Source organism: Manis javanica, chromosome 1 (assembly GCF_040802235.1).
Source record: "Manis javanica isolate MJ-LG chromosome 1, MJ_LKY, whole genome shotgun sequence".
NCBI classification, from domain to species: domain Eukaryota; kingdom Metazoa; phylum Chordata; class Mammalia; order Pholidota; family Manidae; genus Manis; species Manis javanica.
In genome coordinates, this window is record NC_133156.1 from 205,432,990 (window position 1) to 205,456,247 (window position 23,258).

At 44.1% G+C, this 23,258-nt stretch overlaps 1 protein-coding gene across 2 annotated transcripts in view; it reads right to left on the bottom strand.

Moving 5' to 3' along the window:
- Window positions 1-23,258, bottom strand: part of PRKCE (protein kinase C epsilon) — a 511,493-nt gene that overhangs the window by 70,614 nt on the left and 417,621 nt on the right. For both annotated transcript variants that reach the window (XM_073213595.1, XM_073213598.1), the window contains exon 11: window positions 11,245-11,399. In XM_073213595.1, the coding sequence (XP_073069696.1) occupies window positions 11,245-11,399 (155 nt within the window). The remainder of the gene's footprint in view (window positions 1-11,244; window positions 11,400-23,258) is intronic.

Genomic DNA, 23,258 nt, shown 5'->3' on the forward strand with positions numbered 1-23,258 from the left:
TTTCTTTGAACACACACTACTAGCTGAAACACTCAAACAAATTTAATCAGGAATTTCCCTCTGCTTCCAAACTTCCTGTTTGCTCTGAACTTCCAATGTCAATGAGAGTCAGAATTCTACTTCTGATCTGGTCAGCAGTAATGTGGCTTCCTCAGAGGAATGTAAACTTGGCTTTCATCCCAACCAGCTCTGTCTCCACGCTCTCCTCCTCCCTCCCCCTTGTCATGTCACAGTGACTTCACCCCATACTGTCATCAGCAGGGAACACTGCAAGAGAACAGTTTGGGGTAATGAAGATTCTCTGTTCAAGTAAACCTGGACACACAACGAAGTACTCCTGAAAATCCCGTAATATTTAGCACTCCTTTATCAGGAGGACAAGCCCTTCAATGATACAACATGGTAGAGGGACAGAATAACTTCATTACCAAAATGCACGTTTCTAAAGTCACCTTGTTTGCTGAAGCAGGTCCCATAGTGACTGGAGGTAGAGAGTTCATAAAGATGGGGAGATGCAAAGGGAGCCCAAAAGGGGGGCTGAGGCACCAAGTCAGACTCGGCAGCTGTCCCATGGAAGCCCATCTGTCAGCTGCTCCAGCCCACAGGATCCTGCCATGTGCATTTATCAGTACTTACAATTCTGCCCCAGGATGCCCAAGTGCTCACAGTATTGGAATATCAACAGGGAGAGGCTCCCTTCTCTGATATACTGCCTAGTTCTGAGATCTGGGCCCTGCCCTAGATGGGCCTTAGCCTGTGTGGGGGAGTTGGCCTCACATACCTACCACCCTGAGCCCCCCAAACAGGGCTATTACTACCTAGTCATCACTGCTGCTGTGTCTACACCTTCCCAGGCCTCACTGGGCCCCAAACAACTTCCAAAGGCCTGCCTATGTCCATTAGCTTATTTAATTCTTTCAATTTATGTGGCTACTACAGGCTTGGCCACCTTATTTTGTTATATTTATTACCAGCTTCATTTTACAGATGAAACTGTAAAGAGAGATTAGATCATTTGCTCAGTGCCACACAGTTAATAAGTAGCAATGCTGGGACTTGAACCTGGGTCCTCAGTATTAGTTCACTAGTGCTGCCATAACAAAGTTTGTTATATAAATCACTGGGTGATTTAAATGACAGAAATTTATTTTCTCATAGTTCTGGAGGCTGGAAGTCCCAGATCAAGGTGCTGGCAGGGCTTTTTTCTTTCCTTCTGGTGCCTCTCTCTTTGACTTGTAAATGGTTCTTCTCCTGGTACATGGTCTCCCTTCGGTGCATCTCTGTGTCCTAATCTCTTTTTTATTTTTTTATTAAGGTATCACTGATATACACTCTTATGAAGGTTTCACATGAAAAACATTGTAGTTACTACATTCACCCATATTATCAGTTCCCCCCATACCCTACTGAAGTCACTGTCCATCAGTGTAGTAAAATGCCACAGAGTCACTACTTGTTTTCTCTGTGCTACACTGTCTTCCCCATGATCCCCCCCACACCATGTGTGCCAATCATAATACTCCTCAATCCCCTTCTCCCTCTCTCCCCACCCACCCTTGCCAACCACTTCCCTTTGGTAACCTCTAGTCCCTTCTCGGAGTCTGTGAGTCTGTTGCGCATTTTGCTCCTTCAGTTTTGCTTTGTTGTTACACTCCACAGATGAGTGAAATCATTTGGTATTTGTCTTTCTCTGCCTGGCTTATTTCACTGAGCATAATACCCTCTAGCTCCATCCATGTTGTTGCAAATGGTAGGATTTGTTTTCTTCTTATGGCTGAATAATACTCCACCTAATCTCTTCTTATAAGGACCCCAGTCATATGAGATTAGGACCATCTATATGACTTTGTTTTACCTTTTACTTCTTTAAAGACCCTACCTCCAAATATAGCCACATTCTAAGGTTTTAGGGATTAGGACTTGAGCACAGGAATTTGGAGGGGACACAATTCAATCCACAACACCCTCTGATTCCATAACTCTATGCTCCCCATTCATCTAACCAATATTTATGAAGTTCCTAGGTGCCAGGGATAGTACTTGGCACTTCTGCAAATGTTTTTTGGTGTAATTCTCAAAACAATCTAGAGAGGTTTGTGTTTTAATTCCCATGGTACAATGAGGAAACTGCATTTCAAATAGTTTAAGTATTCTTCCCAGGGAAAACACAACAAAGATGAGGCAGAGTCAGGATTCAGCCCCAATTCTCTGCCTCCAAACTCAGTGCCATCTACAAGATACAACTTTGCTTCCCATGCAAAAGCAAGCTGGTAGCGGCAGGACAGGGAGCTGTGACTGTGGCACCAGTGGGGTGGGATCTGACAGGCTCTCCTTCCTTGAAAAAATCATAAGTCCCATGGATAGCAGCAGTATCTACTACATGGGGGTGTTGTGATGAAGTAAGATAAATAGGTGCAAAGTGCTCAGAATGGTAGCTGGTTTGTAAAAAGGCTAAATGAGTGTCCTGGTATCATTCTTGCCATTGTCTCCACTGCTGTGGTGAGTATTTTTGTTATTGTTATTATTATTATTATTATTGACTTCTGATAAAGAGGGGAGCTTGAATACCCCCAGTTATTTCTCTCCCCTTCCCAAGACTATGCACAAAGGACTAAATACACAAAGATGGAGAGAACAAAAGAAGAAATACAGCAACACAGTTTTGGAAGCTGGAAAGCAAAGGAATAAGTGGTAAATGACTTGGTAGAGTGGAGAAAGAATTGAATCCAGAACCAGCCATGGGTGAAGTCAAGAACAATCAAATTTATACTGCTGATTTTTCCACCTGCTGCTCTACCAAAGCTCTGGAATTTATAGTAACAGTTACCTCTGGAGATGAGAATGATACGGAGAGAGATAAAACAAGGATATCTGGCTGGAATACAATTATAAGCTCAGATTCTTTTCTTTACTCTGTGCAGACCCTTCCCTGCCTCCAGAGGTTTCTCCACTGGGGAAGAAGAGAGGGGCCTACAGATCCACCTAGGGTTGAACAAGTAGACAAGGCAGGTACAAGGGAACAGAACTGTCAACAGGAATTAAATGAACACAAGTATTCCAGGCGTGGGGCCCTCCAACTCTCTTTCGTCACTCGGTTCCTATGGTACTGGCTTCCCAGCCTGTTCTCTTAAGGCAGGACACTGGGGGAGTTTTCCCAGGGTACTCTTGGCACTCCAAGAGGAATGGTCTAAAAAATATTGATAGGCCAACTAAGTGGCCAACCATGTTAGTCTACAATGAAGCCCAAATTGACTATTCCAACAACCAAATGATAGTTCCAGAAAGAGTAAACAGAGGAGAAGAATTCATGAAAGAAAGAAGTAAGACATTTTACAGAATTGAAGGACATGACATTATAAATTGAAAAGATTTATCTAGGGCCCAATGCAATGGATAAAAATAGGCCTTAATAACATCATGTTATTAAGTAATTACCAAGCTTCCAGAAAAAAAGAAATAGGTGCAAAGGATCAAGAATCAAAATAGTTTCAAACTTCTTAATAGCAACACTGGGACTTAGAAGGCAATGGAATAATACCTTCTAATTTTAAATGAAAATGGTTTTCAATCTAGAATTCTTTACCCAGTCAGCTTATTAATTAAGTTTGAAAGTAAAATAAAGATGATTTTAGATATAAAAGAAAAGTCTCAAAAATGTACTTCCCATACTTTTTCTCAGAAAACTGCTGGGGGTGCTTCACCACATCAAAGAAGTATATTGAGAAAGAGGAGACAAAGGATACAAGACGGGAGCTGTCACGGAGCAGGGAGGCAAGAGGAAGCACTGGCACAACAGGGCGGAGATCTCAGGAAGACGCTGCACGGCAGGCAGAGGGCAACCACGCAGCCCGGAGCAGTTTAGGAGCCTCTGGGTGGAATTCATCCAAGGATATGAAATGGACAGACCAGCTGCTGCACCTGAACGTCCCAAAGGGAGATGTGGACAATTTGTAGAGGGTTTGTGTTGAATTAACTATATAGAAAAACAAGTGATGATTATCATCTCCAGAGAAAACAAACAGAATGTGTAGGAAAGGAAAAGTAAGTTTATAGCTTATCATATGGCTCAGTTCCCAATAGTATTTTATAGCCATAATAATGTATAAAATGCATATTCATTTAACCAAGATTACAGTAAACTACTAGGAGAATGTGAGGTTGGGAAGGATGTGTGGATGTGGTATGGTGGTGACTGGGTAGTGGGTGGGACAGAGAACTCAATTCTCACTTCTATAGTGGAAAGTCACTGGATACTGCCTAAGATAAAGTTTCTAAAAAGTAACAATAAAAGCATGCTATTTTGAAATACAGAGGTCTATACCAAAGTGTCAGCTAAAAGAACTGAAAGTGGTGTTGATGTGTAGAAAGGGAAATTGGGGGAGGGAGGGCACTAATAACTTTTATTTCTTCAAACACTTTATACAACAGCTTGACTCTTTACCTATATGTTGATTAAAAGAACATCTAAGCTTTATAACAACTCATTGTGTAAACTTGGGTGGGTTACTTGCCAGTTTTGGTTTCTGAGTTCTGCATCTATAAAATGGTGTTGGGTGAGATGATCTCGGCAGCCCTCCTTGGTCTGCAGAATTCACACTCGATTACTGCGGTGGTAGTTGATATCCTCCCATCATACACTCAGCCCTTAGAGCCTTAGGAGTTTTATATAAAGTTATTTTCTAATGGGTGGGGGAATTCTGACAGCTGAGAACACTCACTGGGGAGAAAGATCCCCAAGTGTCCCAAATGATTTTCTAGAGGCCAGGTCCTAGAAGACTGGGAAAGAAAAAGGAAGAGATCACCCCAATTCTTCCTCCTTGCATCCTCTGTATTAACAGTAGATAGATTGAAAATGTATTGAAATAAGATAAGACTGAATATCAGACCTCCCACTTACTAACACACAGGCTTTGACTAGAGAGCAGTCATCCAGCCACGAAAAGCTAATTATGCCAATGGCAGGAGATTATTCCAGGGATTAAGGCAGGCTACCATTTTCAAATAAGGCACACGCTTTTTTCTTTTGACTAGCAGGAAGGCAAAACTACAATTTACATCGCAACTGGTGTGAATTTCTCAGGGAGGCTTGGAGAGCACAGCAAGAGACCTCAGTAGTCTCCAGCTTTTTCAGGAGAAATCCCACCTAAGCCCTTCCTTTTGGGCTTTCTCCCCAGTCCTGAAGAGGACAAAACATTTAAGACTCAGGTTGATTAAGTGCTCTGAAGTTTTGACTAAATCTTTGTTCTCTGTTCTTAATTCTTATTTGACTTTTTATAAACGACCATCAACAAGGAAAGCCTTTTCTAAGTACCTCTTGAGTACAGAGTGACCTAGACTGTGTCAAAGCAGAAAAATACTTCTATCTCCTCTCACCCCCCTATTGCCCCCCAATTCTGGTTCCAGGCACCCAGGGCAGACTGACTCTCGGTGAGTGATGCCGATGGCTCACAAAAGATTGAAAATCTTGGAGAAGTAAAGGAGCAGGAGAGCTTTGTCACTTACACTTCCTCCTCCGCTGGATAAAGACCAAATTTCAGTGCTCAAAGTGACAAACGTTAACCATTAATGATACTTTACATGAATAAAATGCCTTGTCATTTCCCACTGGCTTTCCTATCCTTCACCTCCACTTCTGCCAAATGACTTCCAGCCATCATTCTCAACTACCTCATGAAGGAGACAAGGCAGGCATTGTCTGAACTTTTCAAATGGGAGCCAGTCACCAGGAGGTTCAGTAACTTGCTCAGCATTTCCTAAAGGATTCTCTAGAAACTGCTTAACTGTTCTACCCTCGGTAGCTATGAGGCTAGTGAAAGGAAACTGATTTTATACCTTCTTTTGCTGTTTAAATTTTTATTTTTCCTCTACTACTTTTGTAATTAAAAAAAAAGAATTCAATTTAAGAACCAAGGAAGGAAGGAAGGAAGGAAGGGAGGGAGGGAGGGAGCGGAGAAGGAAGAAGGAATTCATTCTTCTAATATGGTTCCAGGAATACCTTTTGGACCCTGGGCTGGATAAAAGTTCTCCAAAGTTCTTTCAATACATCTTAATAAAAATCAATCCAAAATGTGGTAAGATTAGTTAACCTTTATTGAAGACTCACTGTGTGGCAGGCACTATTCAAAATTACTTAGATCTATTAAATCATTAAGTCCTTGCAACCTCATGAGATAGCTACAACTATTCTCCCCACTTTAGAGATGAGGGCACTGAGGCAGTAGTATCACGACACTGGGCCAGAGTGGCAGAACCCACATTCATCACCGCCCTCTGCTGCACAGCTCCTGGCTTCTGGACTGTGAAGGAACAAGAACATACATTCCTGTCTGCGGAGCCTCTGCTCTCTTCCCAGGGCCCCGGCTGCCCTCTCTGTCTGAGGCTGATCACACAATCTCTCTCCTGTTGCATGGACAGAGGAGTGCTCTCTGAGAGTCAGCTGCTGCTCATGAGCAGCTGGGAGAAAAATGGAGAAGCAGTAAGCATGATGCAGAGGAGAAAATTCCCTGACTCAACCTTAGAAAGAAGGCCCACCCTTCAAAACCTCCGGTTCTCACAATGTGTGCCAGCATGTAAGGGAGGGGAAAGAGATTGTTAAAAGCCACTATAGGAAGAGTGGACATGCAGGGAGCTAAAGCCTTCTACCACAGCACACAGACCTGTCCTGGGAATACTGGGCAGGGCACACAGAGAGAGCCCTGTGCTGCCTGGCGTGGGGATGCTGACCCAGAGGAGGACTGAGGAATGAGGGCATGCCTGACAGCTCGGGCTCTCCTTAAGCATGAGCTACCAGCCAGAGAAATGACTCCTTCCCGTAGTCCCTGAGCAGTGGACAATTAGCCGCTACTTACTCTGTGTATAAATTCTAGTAGGAAGGCTGGATAATTCGATCTCTACTTCAGTGATGAGGTTCTTCCTCCCAAATTTGATCTTGCCAATCTCCCAAATAAACCCCCACATTGCACAAAATATGGTCTCCACGTGGGCTTCATAATAGCCAGAAGCAAACAGGCAAGGACACATGTCTATAGACTTTCCAGCCAGCTGCTGACTGACTACCCCATATAGCCCTTCTGCTAGCAGCTTAATGGGACATAGAGATCACATGGTCCTCATTAATCCATAAAATGAGAGATATGAAAGAATGGGGGCCTTTTGGGGTCAAGGGAAAAAACTGTGTGTTGTAAGTTAGGAATGCTTCCAAGAGATGTTCAAGTTCAGACCTAAGAGGTAGCAACTCACTGGACTGGGAGGCTAGAACATTAGAGAGTAGAAGAATAAATACCAAGCGAGCATTCCCCACAAGCAGGGTACCGTCTTAGGCCAACTAGGTAGCGCTCGGGTGTGGCCTTTTCAATCACAAAATAGGTATCATAAATAAAAATATGAGAGTGGCAGAGGGAAGCTGCTAAATGTCTGGTACAGAGAGATGCTAGTCATTCAGGAAAGGCACCATCCCCTCGACAGGCTGGGTGGTTGGGAAAGGCCTCACAGAGAAGGCCACTTGACACAATCCTTAAAGCAGAGAATTTTTCTAGACCTATGTTCTCCAAATCACTTTGAAATTGCTTTAAAAAGCAGAGATCCCTGAATCCCACCCCAGATCTACTGAATCTAAGAATGTTATCCTGGAAGCACTATTCTTTAAAAAAAATTACTGTTATGGCAAATTTAAAACATACATTAAAGAAGACAGAACAGTGACCCCCAGCGTCAGCAATCATCAACTCACGGCCACTCTTCCCTCCCCTATAGCCTTATCTCTTCCCCTCCTCCAGTATTAGGGAATCAACATATTTTTTAAACCAGAGACTCTGAGGCAGTGAGACCATGGGTGCAAACTGAGGACTACTCACTGATCAAGACGCAGATTAGGAGCAAGGGAGTTTCGGGACAGTGGGGACAAAGGCTCAGGGCAATGAAAGACAATGGTATTTGGGGAAAATAGCAAATAATCTGGAGTACCTAGAGGGTGGGAGACACAGGATAATGGTGATAAGGTTCAAAAGGGGCAACCAGGGCCCTCTCAGCACACGTGGTATCTCTGTGAGAAACACAAAAAGCATCTCCACTGGGTAGGAAAAGCCAGCCACACACACAGAGTGGGTCAGGATGCCATCTGCCCTCCAGCCTGTGCCCTTCACTCCCCGGCCACCATGCTGCACCTCCAAGCTGAGCACAGCAAACCCCAGAGGAAGGACAGGAGGGAGCCTGCAGGCCAGCAAAGGGGACTTTATCTTATAGGGGCTGAAGGATGCTAAGAAGGGAAGGAAACATGTGACAATCAGCCCATGCTCTGAAATAATACTGGGCAGTGGTGGAGGACGAGGGGGTTAGACAGGAGGGCAGAAAACTGAGAGGCAGTGAGTGAGTCAGGCCAGTACACCCCTGCAAACCAGCCAGGGAAAAAGGAAGAAGGCCTTGAAGAGCAGGGCTTGGGAGTGAGGTCTGACAGAGAGAGAGAGAGATCTTATTTGGGGTTCTGGGGAGAACTGGACACTGGATACAGTGACGTGGGTGTCGCTGGCAGACAGGAGTCAGCTGAAGGCACACAAATGTTCAGATTGCTCAGTGAGAGTGTTTACAGTAAGAATAAAGAGGGATGAAGGACCTGGGAAAACCAGCATTTAAAGAATGGGGATGGAGGGGAGAGGGAACCAAGCAAGGTATTAGAGAAATTGACAAGAAATGGTCAGGGAGATGGGAAGGAAGGAGAGAGTATGACTCATAGAATTAAAAGAACAAAAGTGTTCACAGGTGTGGTGAGAAGAAAGCATCTATTTAGAGAAATAGAAAGGAGAAGCAAATTGGAAATGTAAGGGAAAGTCAAGTTTCAGAGCACGTGGGATGACGAGCCAGTCTGGACTCAGACTTGCGTGAGCTCATGGTGCACAGCACCGGCTTTTTAGTCAGCCACGAAGTCTTCCGAGGTCTGACACTTGGCAGGTACGGCCTTAGGCAAATCATTTGGCAGTCTCTGCATTCCTGCCAGTACCTGCGATGGTTACACCCACTCCAACAGGGGTGGTATGGGGATGACGTCTCAGAGAATGACAGTTCTCCTTCTTGTTACTGGCACCTAACAATGCCCAGCCTTGTGTTGGGGTGATCTTTTTTCATATCTAACTCCTGTATCTCTAATTAGCTCGTAAGCGGCTTTGGGGTCAGAGATTAAGTTTTTAAACTCTTTGAAGTCAATGGTCATCTGTTAACTATTTACTATGTGCAAGGCAAGAAGAGCATGTAAAATAGGAAGATTGAAGGGTTAAAAAAGAAGAAATGTCCCTTAAGAGAGTTTGTAACATACTGAAGGATCCCCATGGATGGCTAACCCTAATGCAAAAGAAGAGTGGTAGGCACTGCAATAGTCTCAAATCACCATTCACCCCCAAATTGCAAATGAGTGTGGAGGATGGAGAGACTCACTCTGGGGGGTGGGACCAGGCTTTACGCAGGCAGGCAGCACTGTGTGAGGCTTCTGGGCTCAACAGAGAAAGTGGAGAGGAGGGCATAAGCACAGGGAAGTTGGGAATTGACAGGGAGTTTGAGGAAAGCTAAGAACCATGGTGGGTTCAAAACAAGGCACTGTGGGAAGTGAGGAGAGAAAGGTGTATTAGGATGTGGTGGACACAACCTTAGGCGACCCCCAGTGAGTTAGGCTCTGCTATAACCCTATAATCCCCTCCCCATGAATATGGTGGAATCTGTGACTTACCTCTAACGAAAAGAATGTGGAAAAGGGGACGTGACATCACTATTGTGATCATGTGATGTTTCAGGGCAAAGGGATTTTGCAGATAAAATTAACATCCCTAATCATTTGATTTTGAGTTAAAGGGGAGATTGTCTTGGATTGGCCAGATTTCATCAAGTGACCCCTTTAAAGGTGGGGGGGGGGCTTCATATGTTCACTGGCATCAGAGACTCAAAGCAGGAAAGACTTTCTCTCCTGCTGCCTTGAAGAAGCAAGCCACATGAGTTTGACAGCTGCAAGGAAATAATTCTGCCCACAATCACATGAGCATGAAAGAAGACTCCCCATTTCAGAGAAGAATGCAGGCTGGCTGACACCTCAATTACAGCAGAGACCCTGAGCAGAAGGCCCAGGTACTCCTAACCCACGGAAACCATGAGGTAATAAATGGGTGGTGTTGTAAGCCGCTAAGTGCAATAGGACAAATGCATGGCCATGATTAGCAGGCTGAAAGGTATGAGCTTTATTGTGCAGGCCACAGGAGCAAGAGACTATTTTTGAGCAGAAAGACACATAACTTTAGGAAGCTAAGAGATGTCAGTAGGAAGGGAAGCCTGGGGCGGGGGGCAGTTAGAAACCCTTGAAGATCATTTAGTCAGGGGACTGTTCCTAGAAGCACGTCAGTAAAGTTCAGGTGAGTGACTAAGTGCTGGCTTGAACCAAGTCAGCTATTCTTCTACCTAATCAACTGAAAAAAAAAAAGAGGACGCAAAAACCAAGTAAAGAAATTGACAGTCATTGAAAAAACCTTAAGGAACTTTAGTGTCCTTGTTGCTAATTATAAATATTTACTCCTTCCAGAATTCCTGACCTCACAGAAAAGTCTGCGTAAATAGTTCTGCTCCCTTACTGGAAAATCTGCGTGTGTGTGTGTGTGTGTGTGTATGTGTGTGTATGTGTGTGCGTGTGTGTGTGTGTTCGTTCTTATGTTTTCTTGGAAGAGGGACAGGGCAGTAATAAGGGACTGGATGATCTGCAAAGAGTCACTTCCTGTTGGATATTGTCTAGTTCCTTTCCTTTCCTCCTCCCCAAATCATAAATCCCGAGACCCCCAGGCAACTCCTCCTTCCCTGATTCTATCTGCTGGAGACAACGAGGCCAAACAAACTCAGGAAGTGGCAAGAGGCTAGGAAGGGGAGGAAGTTCATGGCACAGGAGGAAAAAGTAAAGAGAATGGCCTGATGGTAAAGGAAGAGGGCGGGACAGAGAGAAGTGAAGTCGCCCCAAGGTCGCCCGGCGCCAAGTCTTTAAAATGTTGTGCTTGGGCTTTCAATCAAAACTGGCACAAACAGTGGGTCAGATCTCCTGGGGCCACTCAAATGTTAACATTCACAGTGATAAACAGCCCCCAGAAAGTCCTCTGTGGGCAAATTGGAACAAACAACTAAGCTAACGTGGGTTGCTAAGAGACCGACTGGGCAGGGGCCAGCGCTGGTTCAGTGTCTGGAGAATTCCCCACTGTTTCACTTCCGGGGAAAGAGGAGAAGAGCTACCTGTAGATGACCCCATGCTGGTGGAGGAACATGAGGGCTGACGTAACCTCTGCAGCGTAGAACCGGGAACGAGGCTCGTCGAATTTTCGGGAGCGCTGAATCTGGAACATGAGGTCTCCACCGTTTACATACTCCATGACAAAAAAGAGGCGGTCCTGAAGAGGAGGAGAAAATGTCACTTAGCTAATGAGAGAAGATGAGTAAGTGCAGCACATGAATTAGGGTATAAGGCGTTATTCTAAAACCTCTTTCACTCTTACTTTTATAGACATTAGCTTAGTCGTGTGGAAGAAGCCCAAAATTGACAGAGAAGAGACCTAGGTCTTTGATTTGTCACCACCTGCAAGCAGTCTCTGTTCCTTCGGAGGCTCCAGTTAACTTTATACTTATGGTGGGTTAAATAGCGACTTGCCCAAAGATATTCATGTCCTAATCGCTTAACATGTCAATGTTATGTCAGATGGCAAAAAGGGACTTCCCAGATGTGGTGAGTGAAGGATCTTGAGATGGGGAGATTATCCTGAACCACTGGGTGGGCGCTAAATGCAATCACAAGTGCCCTGGTTAGAGGGAAATGGGAAGATTTGAGAAGGTCATGTGCCCTTGGAGGCAGAGACTGCAGTGAGGTAACCACAAGCCAAAGAACGTGGTGGCCACCGGTAGCTGGAGAAAGCACAGAAGGGCTCTCCCCTAGGGCCTCTGGATGGAGCACTGCTCAGCTGACATTTTGATTCTTTGATCTGGGCCCAGTGACACTGGTTTCACACTTGTGGCCTCCAGGAGTATGAGAGAGTATTTTCTTAATGTTTTAAGCCACCAAGTTTGCGGTAATCTGTTAAGGCAGTCCTAGGGAACTCATACAAAGCCATGCAGACTAATGAGGTTGTGAGGGCCCCTTGCTGTGAGGGCCACTTTTCACTTTGGAAGATGTGTCTTCTGGGAATCTCCCCTTAGCACGCTTCCTATGGATTCTTTCCTCAAGGCAGCATTCAGAAGGACCAATGGCCACACTCTATCAGAGCAGGGCCTTCTCATCTGCAATCCATGATACTGATGATATTCTCTTCTGTCGTTTCTTGACTACTGTTTTCTAAGCCCACAGAGTGTGGGGTGCTGTGCTAGGCAGGAGGCAAAGAATTTACAAGCCAGCACTGTCCTTGCGGTGGGCATATGATCCGGGGGCAGAGATGGGAAATGGGCAGAATGATGAAAACAAAAGAGCAAAATGCCTTAAAGACATTGGGTACTAACGGGGTTAGGAGAAAGGGGAACTCTTGGATCAGAGTTGGGGGAGAGGCTGGAGGAGTCTGAGCGGGGCTAGGCCCCGAGAGGATGAGAGGGTTGGGGGGAGGAATGAACCAATGTGGAGATGTGGGAACAGAATGAGGATGCTCAGGGACCGGTACACTGACCAACTCAGTTGTGGGAGGAGGGTTCACGGGCAAAGGGGAACAGTGACATTTGCGAGGCCAGAGTAGTACAGTACATTCTGAACACAGAGATAAAATCTAAGTGAAGTTCCCAGGAGGATGGTAGCATACTGTTTTCAATCAAAATTAGTAGACTCATTTCCATTAAGACTGAGGAAAAACCACAATTTATAAGGCAATTCCAACAGCATACCTACTTTATTATTGGCATCTCTTTGCGAATAAGTCCATTGTTAAGAACTGGTACAAAGTCAGATTGCTTTCTCTTTCTCCACAATCTCCAGAATTATTCAAGCTTTACTGGTATTCACAAAGGGCCTGTGGTGTAGCTTCTTTCCACTTATCTTGTGCTTCCCCTTCAAGCCTTGCCTTGGCTTCTCCCCACAGTACAATTTTGTTCTTAAAAGTGAAAAGGCCTCTTTGCCAACTATTCATTTAATCATCCATTCCCCCCTTCAAATTCTCATTTCCAAATCCAATGCTCAGGCTGACCCCAGCTCAACGAAACCAAAATTTCTGAGGGTGTGACTGAGGCATCAGTAGTTTTCAAAGCTCCCCATGTGATTCTAATGTGCAAGCCAGGGTTGAGAAACACTCTTCCATCTGGTTTCTGCCAAGGTGTTTTACATCTGTGACATATATGTACTATAAGTTATTTGCATTTTCCTTTTTTTCAAGGATCCCCCAGGAACCCTGGTTCTCAGATTTGTGTATCAGAATCACATGGAGGCTTGTGAGAACATGAATTCCTGCTTCCTGCCTCCTGTTCCCTCCAGGGTTTCTGATTCAGAAGATCTAGGGTAGAGCCAGAGACTTTGCATCTCTAACAAGTTCCCAAGTGGTGGTGACGCTGCCCGTCTGCAGAGCCCCTCTGAGAACCACTGCCCTCGATCACTCCGGGCGAGCCTTTCACATGGCAAGGATGTCTGTATCATGCATTCAGCACTGTCCTAATCTAGCTGAACCTAATCACACTATCACAAATAGCTGCTGCAATGTCATTCCATGGCCACCAACTTGGACTTGAGCTTCAGCAACAATAGAGTATTTCCTTGGCTGTGTTTGAAAGAATCCAAATATCTAAAAAGGAAAAGCCTCCCCTCTCCACTCCCCTTCCTGGTTATTTTGTATTCTCCCAAAACTAGACACACAGCATTTAAGGACAGGAGCTGCAGAATGAGGAGGTGGAGCTCCCACCAGATTTTACTTCTTGGCTGTGTGAACTCAGGCAGATGACTTCATCTCTCTGTGCTTAGTTTTCTCAGCTGTAAAAATGAAGATAATAATAGAACCTGCCTTACAGACTTCTTAGGATTAAATTATACGTTAAAATGCCTGTCTCATAATCAGAGCTCCATAACATTGTCTATTACTATTGTTACTGACAGTATTGTGGCTATTATTATTACCAAGTTTTCATTTTTCCTGTCCTTTCAGCAGCATTTTTCCCGGGCTGCTTCCTCTTCCAACAAAAACTTGTTTCCCTCGGCTTTCAGGCTGGATCTTTCTCTGTTTCTGGCAGGGTATTTTTTGCCTCCTCTTAAAGTCTTCTCTTCTCCCCAGTCTTTAGAGGTCAGAATGCCACAGGCTGGTTTCTAGGCCCTCCCCCTTTCTTACTCTGCCCTCGCAGAGTGATCTCATCCACACCCGGGGTTTAATGACTCACAAATGTCTACTTGCATCCCAGGCCTCTCCTCCAAGCTGCAAACCCATTTACCCAACTGCATTTCTGACATCCCTCTAGGCGCCTCAAAGGCACTCAAACCCAGTATGTTCACAAGTGACTTCATAATCTTGTGCCAGCAAACGGGTCCTTATCCAGGGTGCTTGTCTCAGGGCAGAGCTCAACCATTCAGCCAACTGTGCAAGTCAGAAACCTGAAAGTCATTACGAATACCTCCCTCTCCACCATCTGTCACATCCATCGCCAAGGCCTATTGCTTTTACTACTGTATCTCTGTACTTAATATTCTTGTACCTGTTACATTTGTCTGCTTTTTATTTTTGCTACTTCATGGTCACTATTCTGGCCTAAGCAATTATCATCTTTTGTCTAGATTCTTACAAGTGCCCTCTTACCAATACTCTCACCCTGACCCCAGCCCCTCACCCAATGCTGATCCCTCTATAGGCAGAGTAATTCTGATGACAGCCCATCTTTCCTCCCCTCATTCTATTAATTCTTTTAAAGGTTTCCCATTACTCTTAAAGAGAAAACTCCTTAATATGCCTCATGGCCTGTATGGCCTACCTCTTTTTCTGATCATCTCTCTTCCACTGTCCCAACAGCAAATTCTCTCCTGTCACAGGGCCTTTGCTCATGCTGGTCCCTCTGCTGGTAATGTTGTCCCTCTCCCTTCACCTGGATAATCCCTCCTCACCCTTCAGATTTCAGTGCAGCCATCTTTTCTTCTAGGAAGCTGTCCCTGACTTCTCTGACAAGGTCAAATCCCCCTCTTGGGTGCTAAGTGCTCCACTGTAACACTCAGCAGAGTGGGGGTTTTATTTGTATAATTGATTTAAGGCCTTCCCCCCCACTAGTCCATATGCTTCAAAAGGACAGGAACTGTTAGTAATTCTGCCTTGTTTGCAGGAAATTATTCCAACCCAGAAGAAATGCTAATATAATTCCCTTTAAAAATAATCATCGTGCAGGTAGAAGAACTAAAAACAGGGCAATAAGAGAGGAATAGAACCAAAGAGTGCTCTGATATTGTGTCTGCAAATTCTTCTTGCTTAGGGAGCTAAAGATAAGTCAGCCTGCTGCAGCGAGCCTCCATCCTGTGCAGTCCAGAGATGAGTGCCCACTGTGCCCATCTTACCCTCAGAGGGTCTGCCTGTATCAGCACCCAGTGGTCACTTACAGCTTTGAGCAGTTCTTTTGTCCTGTGGACAGATGTCTTCACCTCCCAGTGAGATGCTCAGCTACTTGAGGAATATACCCTGTTCTTCCTAGCAACCTCCATCTCCACTAACTCTGAGCTCTGTAGCTAAGGAGGCACTCAATAAAAACCTACTCATCCCACATCCACTCTGTGTGAGCATCACGAGGGAGGCATTTTTGTCAGTTAATTCCTTACTGTATCCCCAATAACTAAAAGTGAGCCTGGCACACAGTGGGTTCCTAGCACATCTTGGTCAAATGTGTGAGTTCTTGGATACCCACCAAGGACAAGGCTCTAGCTGCTGGAAATTCAATAGTATAACAGAGTTGGTTTCCCTGTGTTACTTCTATTGTTAACCTCACCTTGAGTTATTCTAACTTAAGCCCATTTTGAACTCAGTTTTAACCTTATTTCTACTCAATACAACTCAATGTGCACAGCCCCAAAGAAAGCATAATCAACTCTTTTTACAAAGGCAGGCCCTTTTTTAAAGCAACGTAAGTTTTTCGCTCTCCCCCACCTCCATTCAGTGAGTTTGGATTGTTTCTGACCTCTACACTTAACACATTTAAGAAGTATGTTTTGATGTAGAGTGAGAACCTCAAGTCATTCTGGGAACTGCTTAATTACATAAACTGAAATCAAAAGAAAGCTGGCAAACCCAGTGGCTACTCATTAATCCCCTCTTGGCATCAGTAGAAAACAAAACAAAAAACCAACTTCCTGGTAAAGTAAGCAAATATGTTTTCTGAGGTCATCAAAGATTTTAAAAGCCTTATTCCTCCTCCCCCTCCCTTAATCTCACCTAAAAAGTTACGGTCTCATGACAGCAAGTAAAATAGTAAAATTAGTAAAGAGATTATATGTCATGGCCATTTAGGGTAAGAATAGTTAATAAGGACCTACAAGCCGGACAGGCCACACCATGTGTTTGAGATCCCCATTGCGCACCATTTTCCCAGGGTACTAACACTCCCTGCCTTTGAAAGGAAGACTAGGCCTGCCCTGTTCACCCTTCAAGGTGTGACGGATAGCCAGCGGCTTCCTCTGCTGCATGGCATGGCCTGCCAGTTGGGTTTGTTTAGACACACATTCTCCATCTTTTGTTAGCTGTTTATATATGCCAAGATTCTATCGCTTTAGAGTCAGTTTCACATGCATGTCCAACAAAGACTGGACTCAGAACAGCCGGCCTTTGATGTACCCAAGACAGGATGAACGATTTCTCCAATGTACCATTGCAGCGGATCACGGATCCTCACTTCACACTCTGCATCATCTCCTTTTCCCCTCCACGTCTGCACCACTTAATCTGTCAATTCACCAGGTCTTTCCTGAGTGCCCTGGGTAGATGCGTGGGGGATATGGAAGATGACATAAGCCATGCCTTTGATTTACGGAAACTAGGAATTGAACACAGGAAACCATAGAAAGCATCACAAAATGTTCTATATTATTATGTGCTCAAGTCTCCTTATTAAATCAAATCGTGAAACCTGTGTATCTAGATCATTATCTTCTTAGCTTCCTTAGAGAATAAACTGCCTGTCATCCAGGTCTTAGCACTTATATAAGATTATAAGAAAATGTTAATAAAATCCTTTCTATATTTTATTCTCCATAATGCAACTGGTGTTGATAGAACTGGCCATTGCTATAGGAACTGGTTGAGGGAATCTGAATTAGGGTTAGGAGGTGAGGAAGAGAAGGCCTGGCAGTTAAAAGCATAAATGACCACTGCATGTGGGGGTGAGAAGGGTGGGAGTGGGCAAGTGAGAAAGCTGCTGGTCATAGGAAACAGTGCCTATAAACCCCGGATTCAGGGAGCAAGGGGGCAGACTGGGTGCTGGTGGGCCAGAGGAGGTAGTTCGGAACACAGGTGGCAAGGAAAGAGCTCTAGAAATCTTTGAGTTGTAAAATAGCACACTTTAAGCAGAACTGCTCTGGAAGCAGAGTTCACAAAGGACTGGAAGAAGGAGACTGAAGTCACTCCATCCCTTTCCTATTTCCACTATCCTAAATGCTTCATTATCTTTGAAAAAGAAGAAAGTGGCAACCCTCCCTTCCTCTCCGTTACACTTCCTAGGGAGAACCAAAGGAAAGCATCAACCGCTTTGGGACAGTTTGCCAAATCAATCTTATTTCGCCACACAGAAAGCACACCTGTCATCAGGACAGCCCGAGACAGTCAACAGTGAGTGGGACCTCTCAGCTCTCGAGCCAAAACACATGCAGTGTGAACCTTGGGCACAGCCTTCTGTGGCCGCTGTCACAGACTGACCAAACTACCTGTTGTTGAAAGGGGACGTGCAGTTAATAAAAAGAGAGGATCTTTCTCCTTCCTGGAGATTAATAGGGAAGGACCTGTCATTAATAGGGAAGGACAGTGCCATTTGAGTAATGACTAGGATTAGTGATGTATATTTTCCTATGTAGTAACAATAACAATCATCACCCCCGTAATGTTTAAAAAAAAATCATTTTCACACATTTTCAGCCCGTCTCCTCATAGGTCTTCTCCTCTTTTCAACTCGTTGTTCAAGGCTTCTTTACTCAATTGTGATGACCTTGCCGTGGTCTTCCCCAAAGTCACATTCATCTCAGCCAAGTCCCTACAACAGTGGCCGACTCTATTAACACCAATGGTAGTATGGAAAATATAGAATGGTTTTTCACAATGGCTGTTTCTTACATTAATCTTTGATAAGCCATAGAGGGTAGGGTCCACCCTACTTTGAGTAAAAGAGGAGTTGCTTGTTTTCTTGTGGGAAAGCCTTCTCATAATCAGAACTGGCCAAATAGTAAGAAATTCACATGACAGTCTATTGGTTGAAAAGGTATAAACTTCATTTATGTGCATTTGATATTTGCTTCTAACTGCTTAAAACTATGATTATTTGACTTACACAGGATGCCCCAAGTTTAAAGTGACCTAAAACTGTACCAAACCAACTCACCCAAAAAATGAGAGCTGCCTTCAGTCTAGGAACAATGTCAAGTTACTGCCAACCTGCCCCATGTATTTCATCTGTGTATAAAACAGGAAAGGGGAAGAGTTTTGGTTCAATACATCAGAGAACACTTTCTTTTTATAGGAGCCATCAGAATCTTTGGAGAAAGAAGTTTCTATCCTGTGATATAACAGTACCTGTGGAGCTGTTACATCTCAGAATGCTGCCCACGAGAGTGATTTACCATGAATAAAGCTGCATCTCGAGTTAAGCAAGAACAATGGCTTGTCATTAGTTTCCTTTCTGAAAATGATAAAATCTAGAAACTTTGCATGGGGAACATGGCCATAAAAAGTGCAGTGGTGTGGGTTTGCTGGGACTCCTTTTACTCCACGACATCATCAGAGTGTCAGTGCCTGTACCTCAATGTCACCTAGAGCACCGCTTCCTCCTGGTTTCACCCACCGGCTGCTTTCTCCACTGAATGCCACCCCTGAGGTATGGCATCGGACTACCACTCTCTGTCCCTAGCTGTTGACCCAGACTCCAAGAAAGCAGCAAGGTGTCAGGAATCCAGCCCCTCAACTCTTTGCCCATCTCAGCAGCCTGGTCATCTTGCAGAGATTTCATGCTCTGTGATGTACCCATTGTCCACCTAGAATTTGGTCTGCCCTTTCAGGGCAAGGTAGCAACATAGACCAAGTCTGTCTTAGATGATACCAGAGATAATTTAAACAGAAAGAAAATATCGGTCGCTCATTGGAGGCCACTGTCACCAGTAGTCTGCTGTTTGAAGCTTAAGTTAAGGACCTATGAAATGTTCCTTGTTAAGTGTTTTTAAGCACAGAAATAAAAGTATTCTTGTTTTAATCCTATTTTCCCAACCCAGCCATGGCATACATGATAGTCTTGTCCTTTCCTAACTAATACTCCTTCCATGAACTCAGGCTGTTCATCCCAATCCAGTGTGTGATTGCATCAAATTCTGATTGTTTCCCATGCATATGCCTGCTGTGTTCCAGCAGGACGTAAGTGCCCAGTAGCTGGGGCTCAGGACATCCCTTTCTTGTGTGTCCCACCTCATCCAGCTTAGTGCGTGGGTAGCTCAGAAAAGAACTAGTTGAGTCTCTCTGGTCTCCAGCTCAGATGCTAGAGATCCCCCCCACAGAACTGAAGCTGCCATGAGGCCACTCCTCTGATTCTAGAGCCTCAGACGTCACCTCATTGTTTCCTGTGTCCAACACAAAAAGAAGTACCTACAGAGGTCAAACTTGAGGCCTGAATTCCAGGAGGCTCAGGCACCTACTGGTGTTGTAAATGGAGCCCATGGTCCTGGGGTAGATCACTCACTCCTTGACCAACGTTATTGCTGTTACTGCTACTATTCTTGCTATTTGTTCTGTTTTTTTGTTTCTTTGCTTGTTTAATTCTATTTAGAAAAAAATCCTGCAAACCAATCACAGATTAGAATGTGACCCACATTGATATTAAAATGACCAGTTTATTCAGTGAAAAGCAATCAAGGATACTTTTTTTCAATCTTGTATATATAAAACAGCTGACCAGTTAATTGGAGCTGTTCACTTTACAATCGGCTGTCACCATCACAATAGTTCCTCTTTTCTTTTCTTTCCAAAGAATATGCAAAGTTCTTGTGACAGTTTTAAAGATAAGCAAATACAGGTAGCTGAGCCTAAACAGAGAAGATACATCAACATTTCCCTTTAATTGTGGGAAGGAAACATTAAACCTGTTTAGATGGAAACACAGCTGACCCTTGAACAAGGCAGGGGTTAGGGACATCCACCCCCTGCATAGTTGATAATCTGAGTAAAACTTTTGACTCCCTCAGAGCTTAACTACTAAAGCCTATGGTTGACAAGGAGCCTTATGGATAACATAAATAGTTAATTAACACATATTTGGTATGTTAGATGTATCACATACTGTATGTTTACTATAAAATAAGCTAGAGAAATTTTTTTTCAAATTGTTGCAAATCTCCAAATAACTTTCCACTATATTTATTGAAAAAAAAATCTGCGTATTAGTGGACCCATGCAATTCAAACCCATGTTGTTCAAGTGTCCATGTTGTTTAGGTTGATCACACCATACAGAGATGAAAGAAAAGCTCTGCCCCCTCACACCCCTTGGGTGACCCTGGAGAGCAGCTGGAGTTGATCTTAGGCACAAGGAACAATGATATGGTGAGAGAATCTGTTTAGACCAGATAATATGCACACACTGTGGTCTATGTAGCAATTATCTAGTATTCAATAAAACTATTTCTCCAGTTGGAATACTGGAAGCCGTGTCTCTTTGACTCACTAGGAACAGGGACATGATGGATAAGTTAAGTCAATGATGATTTCCCTTTCTGCTCTGCTCCAGTTTTCCTGTCTGCAACAGTTTGGACCCTTAGTTTTTCTCACAACACTTTTTAGTAGAAGCAGGGCACCAAAGGCAACAGTTCCTGTAGCTCCTCTTGGACTCTGTGGGTCAGACCACATGGTCAGAGGGGTGTCTGACTCTGGGCATCGTATGTGACACTGAGAAACTAAAGTTTGTCCGAAGGAAGGTAAACAGAAGTTGAGGAGAAGCTGGGACCTACAGGGAGCAGCTGAAGGAAGTGGCAGCAGTCAGCCTCAATAAATTCACTTAGAGGATGCCAACAAGTCTGAACTGAATGAATGAATGAATGAACAAAGGAATTAGTTCTCAAACAAAGGCACAAACTGAAGAGGAAGTCTTAGAACATCTGGAGGGTTGCCATGTTGGTCATTACTGGAAGGAGTGACCCATTGGTGAATTCAGTCTGTGTTACTCAGAGGGCCCAGCTAAGACCGACAGGTAGAAGACACAGTGAGGCCTCTAAGAAAGACTTCTGAGAACTCCAACCCTCTGTCTGACATTAGAACCTGCTCCTTTGTTCTGCAGTGATTTCCTTCCAGCCTGAGGATGCTAGCCTTGGCTAGATAATCATTTTGCAGGGCTGTTAACAGAAACCTTTGTTCATTGAGGGTATGGACCAGATGAGCTGGCCGGGCAGCAGAGTCCCTTGGGAACATACAGATTTCCAGGCCTCTCCATCAGAGCTTCTAACTCTGGAGGAGCCCTGGGAATGTTCTTTTACTTTTAAATTCCCCAGGCAGCTCTTAATGATCAGTGACTTTTGGGAACCACTGGACCAGGCAACAGCTGTGGTGCATACTAACATGAAGATTTGGGGATTCTATTGCATTTTGTTCTGCATCTTTAATGAGAATTTCATGTGTTGGTAAATCCAACTAGTGTTAAGTTCTTGGACCAGTGGTTTCTAGCCTTCTCCACCCCAGCACTCTGATGGATAAGGTGCATGCTCATGAACACCATGACTTTCCACAATAGGAGGTCTCTCCTGGAGTGACCAGGGCCATGTTTCCTGCACCTGCCTGTGTCCCCAAAATTCTTAATACCATGCTGGGCTCATCTAAGCCATTTGAACAATGCCATAATAAAGCATTTACTGGGCAGCTGAAACCATGCTCTATCATGTGTTTGTAACTGTAGGGTCATACAAAATCAAATCAGGGGCCTGAAATTCCCACCCATGGCTAGAGAGCTATGATTTCACTATGTGATTGCATTTCTGTCTTTTTCTTGCTATCAAACCCACTTGGCTTGACTTTTAGTCATAGAGTCACACTGCTGGATATATATGCATGGCTGCCCCAGAACCAAATAAACCACTCCATGATGCAGGAAAATCGGACTGACATCTCTACTGTGCTAAACACCTTTCATGTTCTGATGCCTTTCATATAGCCAAAATGAAAATGTGCTTATCTGGGCAAAACTAGCAACTTGGAAATAACACACTACTGTGGATACACAACCTGATCCTGTGGATTCTGAACACTCGATCACATTGTTTTAGATCTTAACTGGCAAGGCTGGTGACCAGGATGCTGAAGAGGATTTCCATACCACTTCACTAATACTTTCATTTGATGATAGCTAGAGCGTGAAAGGATTTTTGATTATTAAATTCTTTGATCTTCATATTTTGCCCCAGTTTACTCTGAATGCCGAGCGTATTGCAAGGTAAACAAATAGTTGGTGTAATAGCAAAGGATCCTCTCCAAGGAATTGTTTAATCACAGTTGTGCTACTTGAAGAAGGTGCTAGATTCTGATATATATTGTTTCTTAGAAGTGTATAAGCACAGACTCCAGTCAACACTATGCAGTCTGTATTAAGCAGGCACAGGTGCTTGTTAGAAGCAGAACAAAAACAGCCTGTATTTAATCCTTCACAAACCTTTTGTTCTTAAGGACCTGGAAAGGTGGTGATATAAAGAGAGCATGTCAGTTTCAGGACTGAGTTGCAGCTCTCATACAGACTGAGGGCTGACAATTCGGATAAGTGGCTGGTTTCTCTAAATGTAGAAATCCATTATCTAAACAGATTTGTCATGCCATGAATGAGAAACAATACTTGGGAGCTTGAGAACCTCAACTGAAACAGTGCATGCCTTGACTGTAGGCAATCCCTGTTTGTGGCACTCTTGTTAGAGGTTGTTTTTAAATGTTCTGATAGGTTTCTCCATCCACATCCTCACTGTAGTGGTCCAAAATCAGCCTCTGGACCCAGACTGCCAGTTACTTCTTGGCTGTGTGAACTTGGACAAAGAGCTGTTCGTTTCTCCATCTGTAAAATCAAGATTCAGTAGTAGTAGCTACTACTATTTCATGGAAAACTAAAACA